Source organism: Buteo buteo, chromosome 8 (assembly GCF_964188355.1).
Source record: "Buteo buteo chromosome 8, bButBut1.hap1.1, whole genome shotgun sequence".
Lineage (NCBI taxonomy): Eukaryota > Metazoa > Chordata > Aves > Accipitriformes > Accipitridae > Buteo > Buteo buteo.
In genome coordinates this window covers 17,711,091-17,727,255 of record NC_134178.1, presented here as the reverse complement: position 1 = coordinate 17,727,255, position 16,165 = coordinate 17,711,091, and the positions used below count along the sequence as shown (strand labels likewise).

Below are 16,165 nucleotides of genomic sequence, written 5' to 3'. Positions count from 1 at the left end.
GTATACAGTTAGGCTATTACTGGATGAAGCACAGGGGAACTCCTTTATTTACATGATTTACTATGATGGAATAAAAGAGGAGGAGAAGGTATATTGTGGCAGTGGTGGCCTAAAGATAGATGAGAGACAAGGTTTGTAGAAGGAGGTAATAGCTTTTATTAGACTACCTGATACTGTTAGAAACAAGTTCTTAGGCTCAGAATCCCAAGAAAGATTGCTTTTGGAGCACAGCATAACAATACACCCTTGAACTAGCTTTCCAGTAATCAAGCAGTGCAGGTAACTAAACAAGGAAGTCTCGAACTTTGAAGAAGAGGGTTTTTTCCCATCTTTCTCAGTTATAATTTGGGCTCCTCCCTGTCCAGTCCTGTCCCACTCACTTCTTGTCCTCTCCCAACCCCCACCTCCTGAATGTAACTAACTACACTCTTCATTTCCAACTCCAGAATAAACCCTAGCAGCGTGAGGTCCACCACCACTACCCTCAATGACACCCCTAAACCTGTCATCTCAGCACACACCAGGGTCACCCTCTACCCCCAGATTCTCACCTTTCTCTCTGTACCCAAATCCAGAGTCCTTTATCAAACCTCTGTGCTTCCGGCCAGGATGTTCCATTACTCCTCTCTCCTTAGGACTGGGATTCACCTCTTCCCTGGGACACCCTGGCTGACTTTCCCCAGCTGGCAAGCTGGGTGTCCCCTGGGAAGCAGCAGCATAGCCCCTGCCCATTGGGCCTATGTAGCTGGCGGAGTTCATCTCCCAATTTACCTCAGTTCCCCTTCAAACAGAGGGAGAGAAGACGCGGAGGAGAGGGGAAGCCCTGCCCAGCCAACCAGCTGTTCCTGCACTTACACAAAAGAACCTCTTCCTGGAAGTCATAAATCACTTTGGATTTGTGCTGGCACAGAGACCAAAGCAGGAGTGTTTTGCAGGAAGCAATTAATTTTTGTCACTTGCTCTCAGAACACCCTCTCCAGCATCGTGAATCATAGCAGCCCCAAGGATGCGCCACTGTCACTGTAGTTTGGGGGCTGATGTGTCTCTGCACAGTGACAGCCCATAGCCTGCAAGGGCACAAATGATTCACCAGTGTGGGCACACTGCTTCCCCTCAGGGACAGTCCAGTGCTGTTCCTAATTGCAGCATACTATCTAGCCAGTCAAAATTTGAACTTCTTTGTCCATGATCAAGCAGTAGATGCTTTCATTCCAGATCTGAAATGTGTAGTTTAGCACAGAGTGCAATACTTCAGAAGGAGGAATGTCTAATAACTATTTCTACCAACCACGTGGTGGGAGCTAATGGGCTGGATGTTAGGGAAGGGAAAGGAAAAAAAGATAGAAAACAGTCTGATATGTGCAAACTGACTTAAAAACAAGTATAAAATGGAGGTGGGAAAGGAGTCAGCAAATCTGATGCTTTTGGGTTGGAATGGAACAGGGCTCACATCCTGAGGCAGGAAATGGTATGTGAAGGATCATTAAGATAAGGGGATCTGTATCTCTGTAGAAGACCATTGCCAATGAGGTGAAAGTGCCTGGAGAACTGAGGGAGAACAACTCCTCTGATCCTAATCATGTTATTCTTTATTAATTAAACTGAACAGCTTAGGGATGTGAATGTGGATGAGGCTTAAAAATTCCTTAGGAAGTGTCTGGAATGTGAGTCCCATGGGGAAGGAAAGGAGAGACTTGTAGGTTGATACTCAACTGGATTAATAACTCCACAGAGAAGGTATGTGGTAGAAGAACAGAAAAGGTAACAAACCTTCAAAGAAAATACATCTAAGAGGTCAGAAAATTTAAGGGGAAAATGAGGCTCAATAAAAGTCAATCCAAATTAGGCTTTTCAAAAAATAGAATAATAAAAGGTGCTAGAGGCATACAAATAATACAGAACGGCAAGGGAAGAGGCATACTAGGCTGTGAGTATGAGTCTGAGAAAGGTAGTTAGCCCTCCTCTACTTTGAATTTGAGTAACAACAAGGATATAGAAGGAGAGCATGACAGAACTACAAGACTTGATCCAAGGTAGATAAAAAACTCCAAATCTTTGTGAGTACAAACTGAAGAACGAGAGTAATTTCTACTGTAGGAAATTCAGCACGTGCACTTCCAAATCTTGTAACAAGGACTGTTAGCGTATGTGTCACATTGGGAGTGATACTGTGTGCCTGGAGAACAATGAAAGTAAGGGAATGAGGAGGGAGGTGGAAAACCCTGTGCACAACTAGAAACCCATTAGTCAGAATCTAATAGTATAAGATGATTTAAAATCCATTATGAAGAAAGGAATAAATACCTAGAAGTAAATGGAAGGTTAAATAAAATGCAGCATGGACTTAGCAAAAACAGATTCATTTTTTGTTTGGTAACATTTTATAGAAAATAAAAGTTGAGAAACTCTAATCCATTTGGACCTTATTAAAGCATCTGAGACAGCAGTGGGAAATTAACAGAGACATTGAAGGGATGGAGAAGAGTAAAAATAATGTAATGTGGATGCAGAATCTATGAGTGAGTACAGTAACAAAAGGATATATTGGAAGAAAACTGTCATGTTCCTATTTCTAGACATTGATTTCTGCTACTGTTGGAGCCAAGGATTTCTCTGGGGTCTCATCGTAGTACCCTCAGAGATCTAGCAATAAAGGAGGAACTGCAGCAAGGAAATTTGCATTAGACACCCCGTTGGTTATTGTACTGTCAATGATTAAGTCCCACAGTGCAGGAAAGTTTGATCTTGAGACCTGAAATAATAGAAATGCAATGTGTTTGACATATTCAAAGAAGGTATTTGCTTGGTTTCGTGAATCATTTACCCCATGCTATGACAACCTGCAATAAGTATATTCAGTGTGATGGTGGTTGTATTCAGCAGTGGTGAGGCTTCCTCTGGGATTCTTTCTCCAGTTTTGGGCATCAAACTTAAAGAAAGAGGTGGAGCAGCCAAAAACAGCCAGAGGAGGTAAACAAGTACGGGAAGAAATTTAACAAGTATACCAGTGAGGAAAGAATTAGAGATGATTAAGCTAAGCAAGAGAGGTTCAAGAGGTCAGAATGTAACAGTCTTGAAATATGGAAAAGGCTCTCTGCTTTAAAGGAAAGCAGTAGCCTGTTTTCTATGCCTGCTGCTGATGGGACAAGAAATAATGGAGCAGCCTTAGCCTGCAGTGGGAGATTTAGTTTAAGCTTCATGAAAACCTTTTTTAATGAAAATTATAATTAAGTACTGGGATAGATTGCTAAGGACATTGCAGAGTAGCCACCCCTGGAAGATTTTATTGCACAAACATCTCTCAGGAAAAATTTTAGCGTATTTGTTCATTGAGAAGACGAAGGGAGTAGTTAATGGATATCACCTTTTCTGGAGTGAACTCCACTCACAGTATCTTCTCCTATTTGTCCTCTTTGGCCCTACATGGATGACCTCCCACTAGTGAAAGGAACTGGTGGTGCTGATGGGACTCTTGACGGTACCCAGGTAAACTAGTTGGCATCAGCCTTTTCCTAATTTCTCAAGCAACACATATTTAGGACTGCCAATGGCCTACATCCCTTAGGTGTTGGTTCCTTGCTGAGACTTTGCAGGAAAGTATTGTGGCCATCAGCTCCACGGGGCAGTGGGATGAGTGGGGAGGCAGCGTGGTTAGAAAGGCTCAGCTTGCTTTGCTGCCTAGGGCTTGATCTGTGGTAGAGTCACAGGCAAAGTACAAAGGCTAGAAGCATACGAAATGCAGAACGGAGGTGGGTGTTTGTTGAGGGGCTCAGTTCAGGGGCTCAACCCTGCTCTGCAAGGCAAGACTGGGGTAGTGGACATGCCTGTGTCAGGACTGTAAGTACTGGACCCTCACAGGGCTGGAGTTACCCAGCACTGCCCTTCTTCCAGCTCAGCAGGAAAGGAGAGATGGGCATCATGCCTTATGCTCAGCAAACCCACTATATCCACTGTGTGGGGTCAGAGTATGACCCTTGGTGATGGGCTGAAATCACCAACAAGCCTGCTGATTTGTTAAGCACAAAGATACCCTGAGTACAGGAGGCTGGAAGCGGGGACAGTACCTCCAAGCACAACTGTCCACTGGCCCTGGTCTCCTGCCGTTCTGTAGGCACCTGCCGCTGACAGTGGCAGCAGCAGATCTCCATACATCTCCAGCCTGACACAGTAAGGCCATTCTTGTATTTCAGTAATGAGCCTTCCTGGCTGTGAGGCCCAAGATATGACCTCTCCTAATCTGTCCCTGCTCCATTTTCTATTATTCTTTACCAGTGATGTTTGAGAGCTGAACAGAAAGCAAGCAGCCTACAGATAAACTCTCACATATAGGCACCATGTATATTCAAAAACACGGGGGAGTACAAGACCTGTTCAGGACTGCACCTTAAAGACACAGACAAATCCATTATATGCAGCTGACCTTACTGGATTTGCAGACGTGTGATAACCTCATGTGTCAGATGATTCATTCGCATATAAAATTGCAAAACAGGAGCTCACACACACTCAGGCTCTGTTATGGCTCTGCCTTGCCTGCACAAATCAGCTCCTGAAACTGCAGCTTTGCTGCCACCCATATGTTTACCACCTCACTGTCTAGCTCTAATGAGAGCAGTGCCTAGTAATGCCAGTGGCAGCTCTACACTCTAGACCTCCACAACAGTTGCAGCAGCAGTGGGAGAATTTCAGAAGAGGCACATTATAAAGGAAAGCCCAGTTGCTCAATAACGGAGCAATGGTAGAAATCTTGAACCTTCACTCATCTGAGTTAAACAAGCATTACTCTCCTCTGACTTGCCAGTTGTTTATTCATTTACACAGCACAGAGGGCACCAGGTGGACCTGGAAAGGCTCCACATCCATTTTACGTTGCAGGAATGCAGACAAGCACTCAAAGTGCAGGGCAAAGGGGAACAAGCTAGACACCCTTGGTTTCATTTACGGAGGCAATACTGCTTATTTCCCAAATAATGTCTCTTGTCTGTAAGCACAAAAATTAGTTCTAAATTACAGGATACAATATTTGAAAGTTTATTGCTTCAGGCAGTTGTTTTGTGCTTGGATATACACCCCTAGATGGGACCCTCTGCTCAGACGACTGAGTGTTTATTTAATGCACAAACCTGGGGACCCCCGTTCTGTTTAAAATGGAAGCTTTCATTTTAGTTCCCTTGAAGATACAGTATATGAGTGAGATACAATTAAAGGAAATGGCTGGCTGTGCACGGGAGGCTCTTAAGTGGGAATATGTATATCTTACAATAAGGTGAACTGTTTGCAGCATATACTGGATCTCTAAGGGACATTTTCAAAAAATTCAGGGTCCCATTCACAGTCCATTGGATTTGTGTTCCTGTTAGTCCTGTGGATAGTTTTGGAAGATTTTTTATAGTCTTCTTGTATCTTCTTTTGTTTGTACAAGTAGATCAGTGTGTGCTTTACCAGGAACAGACAATACTATCCAATGTAGCTGTAGTGTTCAATGTACACAGGCTTTTTCAGAGATGTCAGGCTTATCTCACTTTTCACTGGGGCTTGCCTCAGACCTGTAGAATACAGTATGAGTCACTCTGTGTTTTGACAGCAGAGATAACTACAATGCACTAGTACATATACATGTAGTTTTCTGAGTAATATCTTGTACCTGCCTTTTAGAGGGTTGAACTAGGCAGGTGACTTTATTATAGACACTGTTATAAAACCTGGTGTCTAGCTATGAATTCTGTGTAGGATATTCATAAAATGCCACGAACAACAGGTTTTCTCCTCCACTCTCTTCCACCCAAAAAGAGACTGAGCTGGTGCATAAACATTAATGAAGGAATACAGGGGAAATACAGCCACATACTGCTATATTACAGAAAGGTCATGCACGTTACATATATACATATATAGAAATAATTTGCTTAAAAGTAAGGAAGAAAAATAAAATTACATAATCAAGCACATCTTACTATGTATCTTACAAACACTGTGAAGAGAGTTCCAGAGCAGATTTTGGTTTCTTCTAGCTTGTTCAGAGTTGCATCTTCTGAAGTGAAGAATTTGCTTCCAAACTTTCAATTAGTAATAGTCCAAGGAATTTGCTAGAGAACTACAGATCACATAATAAACTTTCTATAAAATATTTAAAAGTCAATCAAAGTCTAGAACAAGAATGTTGCTTTCCATTAAACCACAAATTGAATTCTGTTCCCAGTTCAGTCAAAGGCAAAATTCCATTGATTTCTGTGGGTCTGGAATTATCACTTAATCATTGGTTACAAAATTCTATTAAAATATTACCACTATTGATTAATTTGGGTAATTTATTAGATTAATTTGTATGGAACTATTTATTTTTCAGTAGACTTGGTTTCTTTACATTGTTGCTTATCATGGGTGCATGATCTTATTATTAAAAATATTGTTTAGCTTGTTTTAATGTGAACTATGAGAATATACTATCACTGTTTATGTTCTTTATGCCTATAAACTATGCTGGTGTGAGCGGGTCTCAGCAAAAATATCAGCCTGATTGTACAAAAGACTCTTATTTAAAAATATATATTATCACAGAGTCCCGAGGCAAGTAACTAACACAGTGTTTGCGATCTGTGAAATATTGCAAAACATTGTAAGCCACGAAGAGTTTGCAAAGGAATACTGCTGCTTCTAAAAAAGAAGAATGTGAATGAGTTTGACCTATATGGATTACAAAAGGAATATTAACTTTCACCAAAAAGATGATATTTAGGATGAACATAGAACTATGTTTATTCTCTGAAATAGGGGATATTTTTCATATATTTCAGCTTACCTTCCTCTGCTGAATAAATTCTTCATGCAACCTCCCATTAAACCTACAGTTTACAAACCTACACAATCCCATAGTGAATGCTGTTCTTTTAAACCATTATTGTCTTATCCTTATTCACTCTTATCGCCTCTTTCCCAGGTAGGAAAAAAAACCAAAACCCAGCTACTGAACTCTCCACTTCTTTGCAACAGGCCAGAATTTCATATTACAGTGGAACTTTAAGCCTTTTATTACTGTTTTACACATAAAATGCAACCCAAAGCAGAGCCACACAAGCCAAAAGCTATTCCAAGTTACTGTTAAAATAATATTAAACATTCACCTTTCCGTGCATTACAATTGTCCTTGCTGCAGCATTAGCCACAGCAGAGCCCACTCAGGCTAACTGCAGCTCCAAAACGCAGCCCCAACAGCAGCAGTTACAGGGCAGAAGGCAAAGGCAGCTTTCCAGCTGCCCCTTTGTGCAGAAGCTGAAATCCATCCAGACAAATTGAATGCTTCAAAAATAGGAGAAGGCAGGAGGCACCTAGACGTACTGACTTTTGGAGTACGAGCTTTCAGTCTTCCTGTACAAATGCTGGCTGTGAGTGGGGTAGTGGGTTGGTGTGGAATATGCATAGCTCCTGGTTTTCTCGCAGCAGCGGCAAAAGCAGCAGAATATGGCTCCAGCAGCAATGAGGCAGAAGGCAGATACCCAGCCCAGGTAGAGGGCCTCTCCAAGCTCCCTTTTCTGTGCAACATTGACCATGGGGTTGTAGAAGTCACGGATGATGGTGCTGGCAACCCAGCAGACTGGAATGAGCTCAACGGCACCCGAGAGGATGAAGAGGAGCCCGGCCACCAGAATAATATAGCCCTTGGCTTGCCAGCTGCTCTGCGCGCACTGCATGCACTTCATCCCAATAATGGCAACCATGAAAGCGAGGAACGAGAGCACTGACCCAGCACACATCAGCCCTCTGGATGCCTGCAGGTCCGGCGAGAGGGCCAGCACGGAGTCGTAGACCTTGCACTGCATCCTGATGTTGGCTTGCCTGATGCAGTGCATCCACAGGCCTTCCCAAATGGTCTCAAACACGATGATGTTGTTCTCGATGAAGGCAGACACCCTCCACTGAGGCATGCCTGTGACAGCAAACGTCCCAATCATGCCAATACCACCAACAAGCAGCCCAGCAATCTGCAAAGCACCGCCGACCATGCTGCCTTTGAAACAAGGAGGTGAGCACACCTCAGCAGGTTCCCTGAGCCAGGCGCACACTGCTGGCAAAAAAAAAAAAAAAAAAAGCAACTTTTTCTGAAAGTCGTTGTCCCTTGTGCAAAGAAAGTTTCAGAGTCAGTCTGCACAACTTTAAATCAGCTTAAATCTGGCACACACTACCTGGGACTTGGCTGCTCCTTCATTGCCTTTATAATTCCCCTGCCACCACTGACTCAAAGAGGCAAACTGAGCAATCAAGTGGAACAACTTTCCAAAGCAAGAGAAAGGACAGGGTGTGTGTAAACCAGCAAGAGCCACTTAGGGTAAATGCACCTTCTGAGGAAAATGCTTTGCATTGAAGTCTCTTATTTAAAAAATAATAAAAAAAGAAAGCCCTACCCTTAACTCTAGCTTAACTCTACAGGTTTGTCTGTGCTAAGGAAATGGACTGGTCTCGATAGGGAGACTTAGGTATGCACTGGTGCTGTTACTGAAGCTATTGCACTGAATAAGCAAGAATATTCTGCCTCAGCTCGGCTTGGTGGCAAACTGCCAGGAGGAAAGCAGAGCCGTGCTCCCTGCCACGGGGCCTCTGCTCCCAAAAGTACTTTTGTTCTGAAGCTTGAAGGAGAGTACTGCAGTGACAGGATCAAGGAAAAAAACAAATCAAAAGAATAAAGATAAAGTAATTCTGAACCTGAAACAGTTCTGCAGAGGATAATCAAAGCTGCAAAAGACCGTTTAAGAGGTAGAAGGAACAATTAACAGACCTCAATCCTGCTAATACCTGTACACATTTATAGCTTTATACATTTCTGTTGCTCTACCGAGTGTTATGGGAATAGGCAGGCTTCTGGAGATACCCACATGCTTAAATGATTGCACAATCAGGTCTACAGAATGGTGATTTAAGATATGTAGCAAATTGTTTTCCTGTGCAAAAGTGAACCCAGCAATTACCCTATGATGTAGTCTAGTGAAATGGAAAACATCGTCTCTCCAAGTAAAGACCTATTAGAGGTATCCATGTACAAACAAATACTTTGGAAAAACAGCATTTTAATTAAAAAAAAAGTTTGAACATAGTAAGTATGGAGAGCAGGTGAACTGTTCATTCAAGAGCTCTTGTGTGATGTGACCAGCAGACAATCCTGGAAAATGTCAGGTGAAGAAATTAGGGAAAGTCAGAGCAACAGAAATCACAGTCAAAAATCTAGGAAAAAAACCAGCCATGTAACAGTGGATTCTTTTTACAAATTCATATGGCTACAAATATATGCATGAAATATTCAGCCTGATCTCTGCATGTGCCTTAACATGGAAAATAAAAAATTAGGCATAAACTAGGATCTTTTGTTATAAAGTAGTACTCCATATGTTAAGACAAGAACTGATTTGTCACACCGTAAAAGATCAATTTAGGATATTACCTAGATATTGAAATACTAGTCTCCTGCTATTTATTTGAACTTTCTTGCCTCTCTTTCTTTTTCTTACCATTTATATATCTTTAAAAACAGAAAGCAAATGCAAAAAAACAGAGCAATGCAGTGCTAAACATGCCGGCTTGTTGGCATATCAAAGATAGAGAAAAGATAAAAGTCCCACTTACATGTGATATTTTATGCTCCCTAAGCGTGTTTCTGTGTGTGTGCGTGTAAAACTATGGTTAGGAGGCAAGGGAAAGTCAGAAGCACTCTACAAATCTTTTCATATTCAGTTTGGCTTTCATATCCACCTGGTTTTCCAACCTCTGCAGCAGGCTGCTGCTTATGAAGACATGCTAAAATGATGAAGACAGGTAACCTCTCCTTCTGTTTCTGGTCCCTTGAGCCCTGATTTGTGGCCAGGCAAGTTTCCATTATGCCCTTTTGGCTTTGTTTGTATCTCTGAAATCAAACCTGCTGTCTGCATGCCTTCCCTAATCCAAAGGCACTGAGAGCCTTGCCCTGAAAACTACAGTTAGCCTGATGGCAGCTCCAAAAGCATTTTAAGGGATGAGAAGCCAAGCAGGAGTCTGTTTTTTCGGGTTTGCTTCTACTGCTCGGCGGTGTCTGATCCCACCACAACTACACTGCCTGCTCTGCATTTCTCCTGCCACACATTTTTATCTGCCGGTTTGGCTCCCGCTCGCCATCAGCCAGCCTCCGCTGTGAGCAAGGCAAGGGAGGGGCCCTACGGCCTCCTGGGTTAGGGACCACGACGGCCCTGTGAGCTGGAGGCCCGTGTCGTTTTGGACTGCCCGTGGGCTTCACACTCTGCAGCCCCTTGCCCCGGCGCCCTGCTGCGCTCCTTGGCTCTGCTTGGCCTCCTGCCGCGGCCTCTGGTCTCCTCTGAAGGGTGTCATCTTCTGGCCAGCAATAAAGGGTGACTTGATTCTGTTGGGCAGAAGGTATATATTCCCAATGCATTCATTTGGAGAGGCCACACTAACGCTTACTGTATTGGCGTAGGAACTGTGTAGACTGCTATAGCCTGAAAGAGTCCGTGTAACTGAAATTGCAATTTGCCGCTGTGCATGCTGCAAACTAGCCTTGTCATACAGACCCGTAAGTGATGGGGGCCTGGGTACAGGACTTTGCGAAAACTGAGCAGGGAAAACTTCTCGGATGGCTGGATTCATGGAATCACAGAGTAATTCAAGTTAGAAGGAGCATCTGGATGTCATCTGATCCAACCCATGCTTGAAGCTGTGCCCTTCAAAGTCACAAGGCTAAAAATCCAATCAAGGTCCATTTCAGCCATCAAAAAAAGTCCCGAAGATTTCTTGGGGGAAGAGGGTCGTTAAATCCTGTTCCCCCAAGGGCAAGACATGGAGGATTTTAAGGAAAGGCTATATATGCACAGTATTTCTCTGCTAAAATGGATTTGGCATATTAAATATATAGTAACATAATTATCTTTGCATGACTTTGCAGCCCCATGGTTGCCACCCAAACAGCAAAGAAAAAGCTACCAGTCTATAGCAGAACAAATAAACAAGCACTTCAATAACATATCAGTAAGTAAACACAAGTGTGATACAAGCAGCAGGACTGATTTTTCTTAGAGACTACTGAAGTTCTAATTTACAGGACATGGAAAATAATTAGCTGAGCAAATATAATTTAACCACGTTATTGATTAATTTACAAAACCATTAAAGCTCCCATATAAATTCATGGTAAGATTGTGTCTGCACCAAGGATTCAGTATTTGCACATTCTTAGAAGGATTAAATTTTAGTGCCTTATCTTGCTTAAAACCATTTTCAGAAGGAAATGTGGGAAAATCTTATTTAGCGTTATGGATTGCATCTGCGTGTTTACAATTAAAGCACAGGAAGGGGGCAAGTCAAGAATCTCATTATTTGTTCTTCTCTGTATTCAAACATGCCATTTCATTATAGCAAAATATCAGAAATACCTGTGACTAGCTAATCATATTTCACTGTTGGCCACAGGATCCTATTATTTTGTTACAAAACAAATATGCACATACATAATGTAACCATTTTTGTCTTTTCTCTTCTTTTCACTTTTTCTTTTCTTTTCTCTTTCCTTTTCTTTTCTTTTCTTTTTCTTTTTCTTTTCTTTTCCCATTATGTTAAGGAATTAATATCCTTAAAATCAGTGTCAAGCTTTTCTGTATGACCTGTGTATTTTCCTGCTTGGCGTTCCCAGCTCTGCCCTTCTCCCCTTTCTCCTCACCAGAGCAGATGAGTAAGTCAGTTGCAAGCACCCGTTGTCCTGTGTTCTCCTTGAATAATGTGGACCTAAAGCAACTACAACACTGCCTGAGCAGAAAATACGTAACATTTCAGGACTGGGCTTGGTTGGTCTGCCTGTTAGCTTCAAACAGGACCCCACGGTCAGGACATTTTGCTTCCCTGTCTCTTTGACACTTTGGTAGCACCTTTCTCCAATGAATCCCCTTGTGTGAGAGCAAGAAGGGATTTCTCACCCTTGTTACATGGCTTTTCTTCTGAATGTTGCTCACAGTTTGGGGAGGAGGTGAAGTGAGGAGATGATAACCCCATGATTAGCTCAGCTGCCACTTAGCACCATTTCTCACAGCTTCTCTAGGAACCCACTGCTCCCCAGCAGGGCAGTACAGCCCCCAAGTCCCTGTTGTGACTCATTTTCAGCCACTAAAGTTGTTTTGGAATAAAATACACCAGGAAAATACGTTTTAAGCATAATGTCCTTCCTCTTCCTAAGCATATAGCATTTTTTAATTCCAGAGTTGTGAAGTGCTAACAGCAATCACTGATGCTGAGGGGGAGGTGGGGAGAGGGGGAAGAAGTGGTTGCTCAACACCTCCAAAAATCTTACCCTGCATCAGCAGCACATTGAAAAGAATCTTGATTATTGATGCTCTTATGGAAAAACAGAGGAGTGTTGATGTTAGACAAGTTGTTCAGCATTTTCTTTCTTGGAAGGCTATTATTACTGTGACAGTGGATGTGCACTGCTCTATGGCTTGCCCCAGGTATACTGTAACCTGGCCCTTATTTTTCTCCAGGGTCTTTTACCTAATGTGGCAGAACATGAAAAGCCAGTTCAACATATCTAGTGCAAGGAAAAAGAGTCATATACTTTCATAATCAGCTTCACTGAAAAGCCATTTCTTTTCAGTTGAGGTAGCTTTTACTCCTGTAACTTCTCTGTCCATCAATTACCAATAACGAGATACCATTGTCTAGATGGCAAAAGGGCAATGACAAAAGAGGAAAACAAATAATACTTGGCTAGTAAAGTAACAGCATTGCAGAAAATCTTTTTGCCTAATATCCCAAATAACTTTACGCATTTGCTTCTCTTGCTCCCCACGCTTTAAATCCCATATATAAAATCCATGACAATGTGATGATGTTCCCCTTAGATTAAGATGTGGTGCAGAAATTTCAATTTCCCTGCTTTTAATTTCTGTTTGTTTTATGAAATGGTAATGCAGAAAATTTGCCTAACTTGGAACAGGGACACACAGTTCAAAAATAGGATTTCTGAACATACCCAGTGGCTGAAGAGCATCAGAGGCAGCAACTTCCTATGCTATCTACCTCTGTACACCTTTAGAGACAGCTGAAACCTCATGAAGAGTTGGATACAAAGAACTGACCTATTATGTTGCTGAATTTTCATAAGAATTAATAGCAGACAATGCTATGCTAAAGTAAGGGATGGAAAGCTATCCACTTGGCAGCTTGGAAAACGGGCTAGATAAAGTTCATAGGCAGATGTCAAGGAATCATTCTGCACCAGGACGGATTCACCTTAGGGAGGCTATAGGACATATCTGGCCCCAAACTCTTAGCATTTGCTGTGCAGGTTCTCCCTGCAAGCTAGAAAGGGTCATATGGGGAAGCTGACTTCTGACTTCGGATACCTAGCTTACACTCACTGAAACCCATCACCCCTCTGCTGTGAAATGAGTAGGAACATGAAGTATTTTGTATAAAGTTCCTTTTTTCTTTGCAGAGAAAGAGACGAGATCGCTAATATGAAGGTCTGAGATTAATATATTTCTTCATTGTTTTAGAAAAAGTTCCCTGATTGATGTGTTTGAAAGAAAATTTAAATGCCAGTTTATTCCATTCAGGTGGTTGCCTCAGTAACATTCTCTAGCATCTCCTGCAATTAGCCCACAATTTACAGATGCCAGACCTTCTTTAAAATGAAATGTTGTCTAAGCGGATTTGATTAAAGGTTTTACATCTCCAGACAAAACCTATCATTTGTGGCATTTCTGCTCCTACCCCATTGAAGCATCATCATATTACATTTAATTTTCTTTTCTAAAAGTTCCCCAGGCTTTTATTTTTAGCATTCCTAACATTCTTGCTGTGAAGGGCTGCCCATCCTGAATCATAAGACTTTCACAAGTGTGACATGATAGTTCATTAAAGATAAGAACAACTGGCCAATACTTGTCTTCTGTTATACCTCAGATGCCTCAATGATTGTGGCAGGATTTCACAGGTGGAAATGAGAGCAAAACTTCCGTTTTACCTGCTTGCCTAGAATCTATATTAAGAATTTAATAGAGAAAATGCTCAGAGGAGATGAAGATTGTTTTCAATTCAGTTAATAATGTTTAATCTTTTGGTGTAATCAAATCATTGTGGTGATAATGTATATATTGTAGAAACAGTCTGGCATTTTTGAGGCACAACAGTAAACTTGCAGTTATTTGTAGTTACCTAAGGGGAAGGAATGAAAGGAGGACTCAGACAAGCAACCCCACAAATTCAAAATATATGCTGTGTGAAGTTAGAACAAGACTGAAGGGAGAGTGTTGTTTGTTAATCTGCAACCCATGGAATCAACACATGCATGCTTTAGAGGTAATGCTGCAGTAATGCTTACGCAAATACAAACAGCGTGTATTTATTTCCTGCTTCTGGTGTTCTGTCTTCTGGATAGGCTTCCCCACTCTTTCTCTTGACTTTCCTTTTCTATTCTTGATTGATAGAAAAAATCCAGGCTGGTACCCCAGAAGTTTTCTACCATGCTTTTGCCCCTGCAATAGCTTACCTGGCTTTAGAACTAGTGGATTTTTGTGGATGAGCAAAATAACGTCTTCAAAACCAGATCATCACAGCCTGGCATGGTTTCTGGAAAAACAACAGACAAATCAGTAACACAATAAATATCCTCAAGCAGGCCAAAAGAAGCTCTAGAGTTTTAGTCTTTGCATGGCAGTCGCTGTAACGTGATACACATTTTGTGCCAGAAGTCAGCAGCTGGCAGGTTTTCAGAGCGCTCCCACAAATCTTTCGAAGCACAGCCTGGCACTGTTGGCATTGCTGCTCCTCCCAGCAGCTGTGCCTGAGCTCTCTTCAGCCTCAGATACAGCAGCATCGACTGGTATCCAAGCCTTACCTCTTCTTATGTGTTAAGCCCACCCAGATGCCAGGCAGTGTTCTAGTGTTAATAAGCCCTTCCACTCCCTATTCAGTCTCCAAGGTGTGTTTTTGATGATAGGAAAGATGGCACAGATATGCAAGCCATTCTACAAAGAAAGCCCCTTGAGCCTGCAACAACATTGCAGAGCACGGAGTCCACTGCTATGAAGTGTGTGCTAGTTGCAATCTTTCACTGGCCACATCTCAGAAATCACCCTGAACTCTGGGATGAGAGAGATGACGGAGGCAACTGCTGTTTGCAAACATTTTCCACTCGCTGCCTACCCTGGCCAGGGTCCCGCCTTCCAGGGGCAGGAAGGAAGGAGCTGCTGTTTCCACACACGGGGACTCATCCCTTCAATAATAAAAGGAGAGCAACCATTTTCTTTCTTTTACATGAACACAACACAGTCAGGAAATAGTCCAGCTCATGAATCGAGGCTTAGGTACTTTGAGAGCACAGCTAGGGTTGCTCTGAGTGCTGGCCTAGGGGAACAAACTTAGACTCATGCTCTAAATACTCTTTATATGTGGGTGCAACCCCCCCGCAAAGGCACTTTGCAAAGTTCAAAGGGGACAAAGCTTTCTCCTTGTAAACATCATAATTGTCAGTGGTGCTCTAGGAAGAGGCATCTAAAGCAGGTACATATAACTAGGAAGCCTTTAAAAACTGGAGGAAGGATCAAAATATCATATAAAGGGGAATTTCAATGTTTTCTCCTTTAACCACTTCTTTTCCAACCTGACTGGGAAGCCATACATCCTAGTTTGCTTCTGGATTAAAACATTCTCTGTTGCAAATTCTTCTTGTTTGTTGGCTTTCCACTGCTGCATCCATTAGTAACATGGGCCGGGGGAAGATAATATTCTTCATATACCAGGTTTTCCTATGGTGGACCCCTCCCAAATCTTGTAGGAGATCCACTCGTGGAGTAACAGCAATACCAGCCCACTTACAATGCCAAAACTCTTCAAGATCAAGGCAAAGTGTTCCAGCTGCAATGTTATTCACAGATCAATATGCTATTAAATTAGTTGGGGTGCTGCACAATAAATCTTTACAAATTTACCATGAAATACCTACATGACTAAATGAAACAAGCTCTAGATGAAACAGATGAGTGGAGGCAAGAAAAAGGAAGAACTTTCTTGACATTTCAGTACTATTCATAGTATTTAACCAAACATAAAAGAAATTTTCTGAAAGATATTTCAGCCACAGTGATGACCATTTTCAAAGCAAGGTGGTTTGCTCACCAAAAAAAAAAAAAGAAAAGAT

General features: G+C 42.1%; 1 protein-coding gene across 1 annotated transcript; it reads right to left on the bottom strand.

Moving 5' to 3' along the window:
* Positions 1-5,875: 5,875 nt before the first annotated feature.
* LOC142034022 (claudin-8-like) lies at positions 5,876-8,327 on the bottom strand. The gene has a single exon (XM_075034729.1). It carries the CDS (start codon positions 7,998-8,000, stop codon positions 7,326-7,328), a length of 675 nt encoding a protein of 224 aa, XP_074890830.1. The 5' UTR covers positions 8,001-8,327; the 3' UTR covers positions 5,876-7,325.
* Between the last annotated feature and the right edge of the window lie 7,838 nt (positions 8,328-16,165).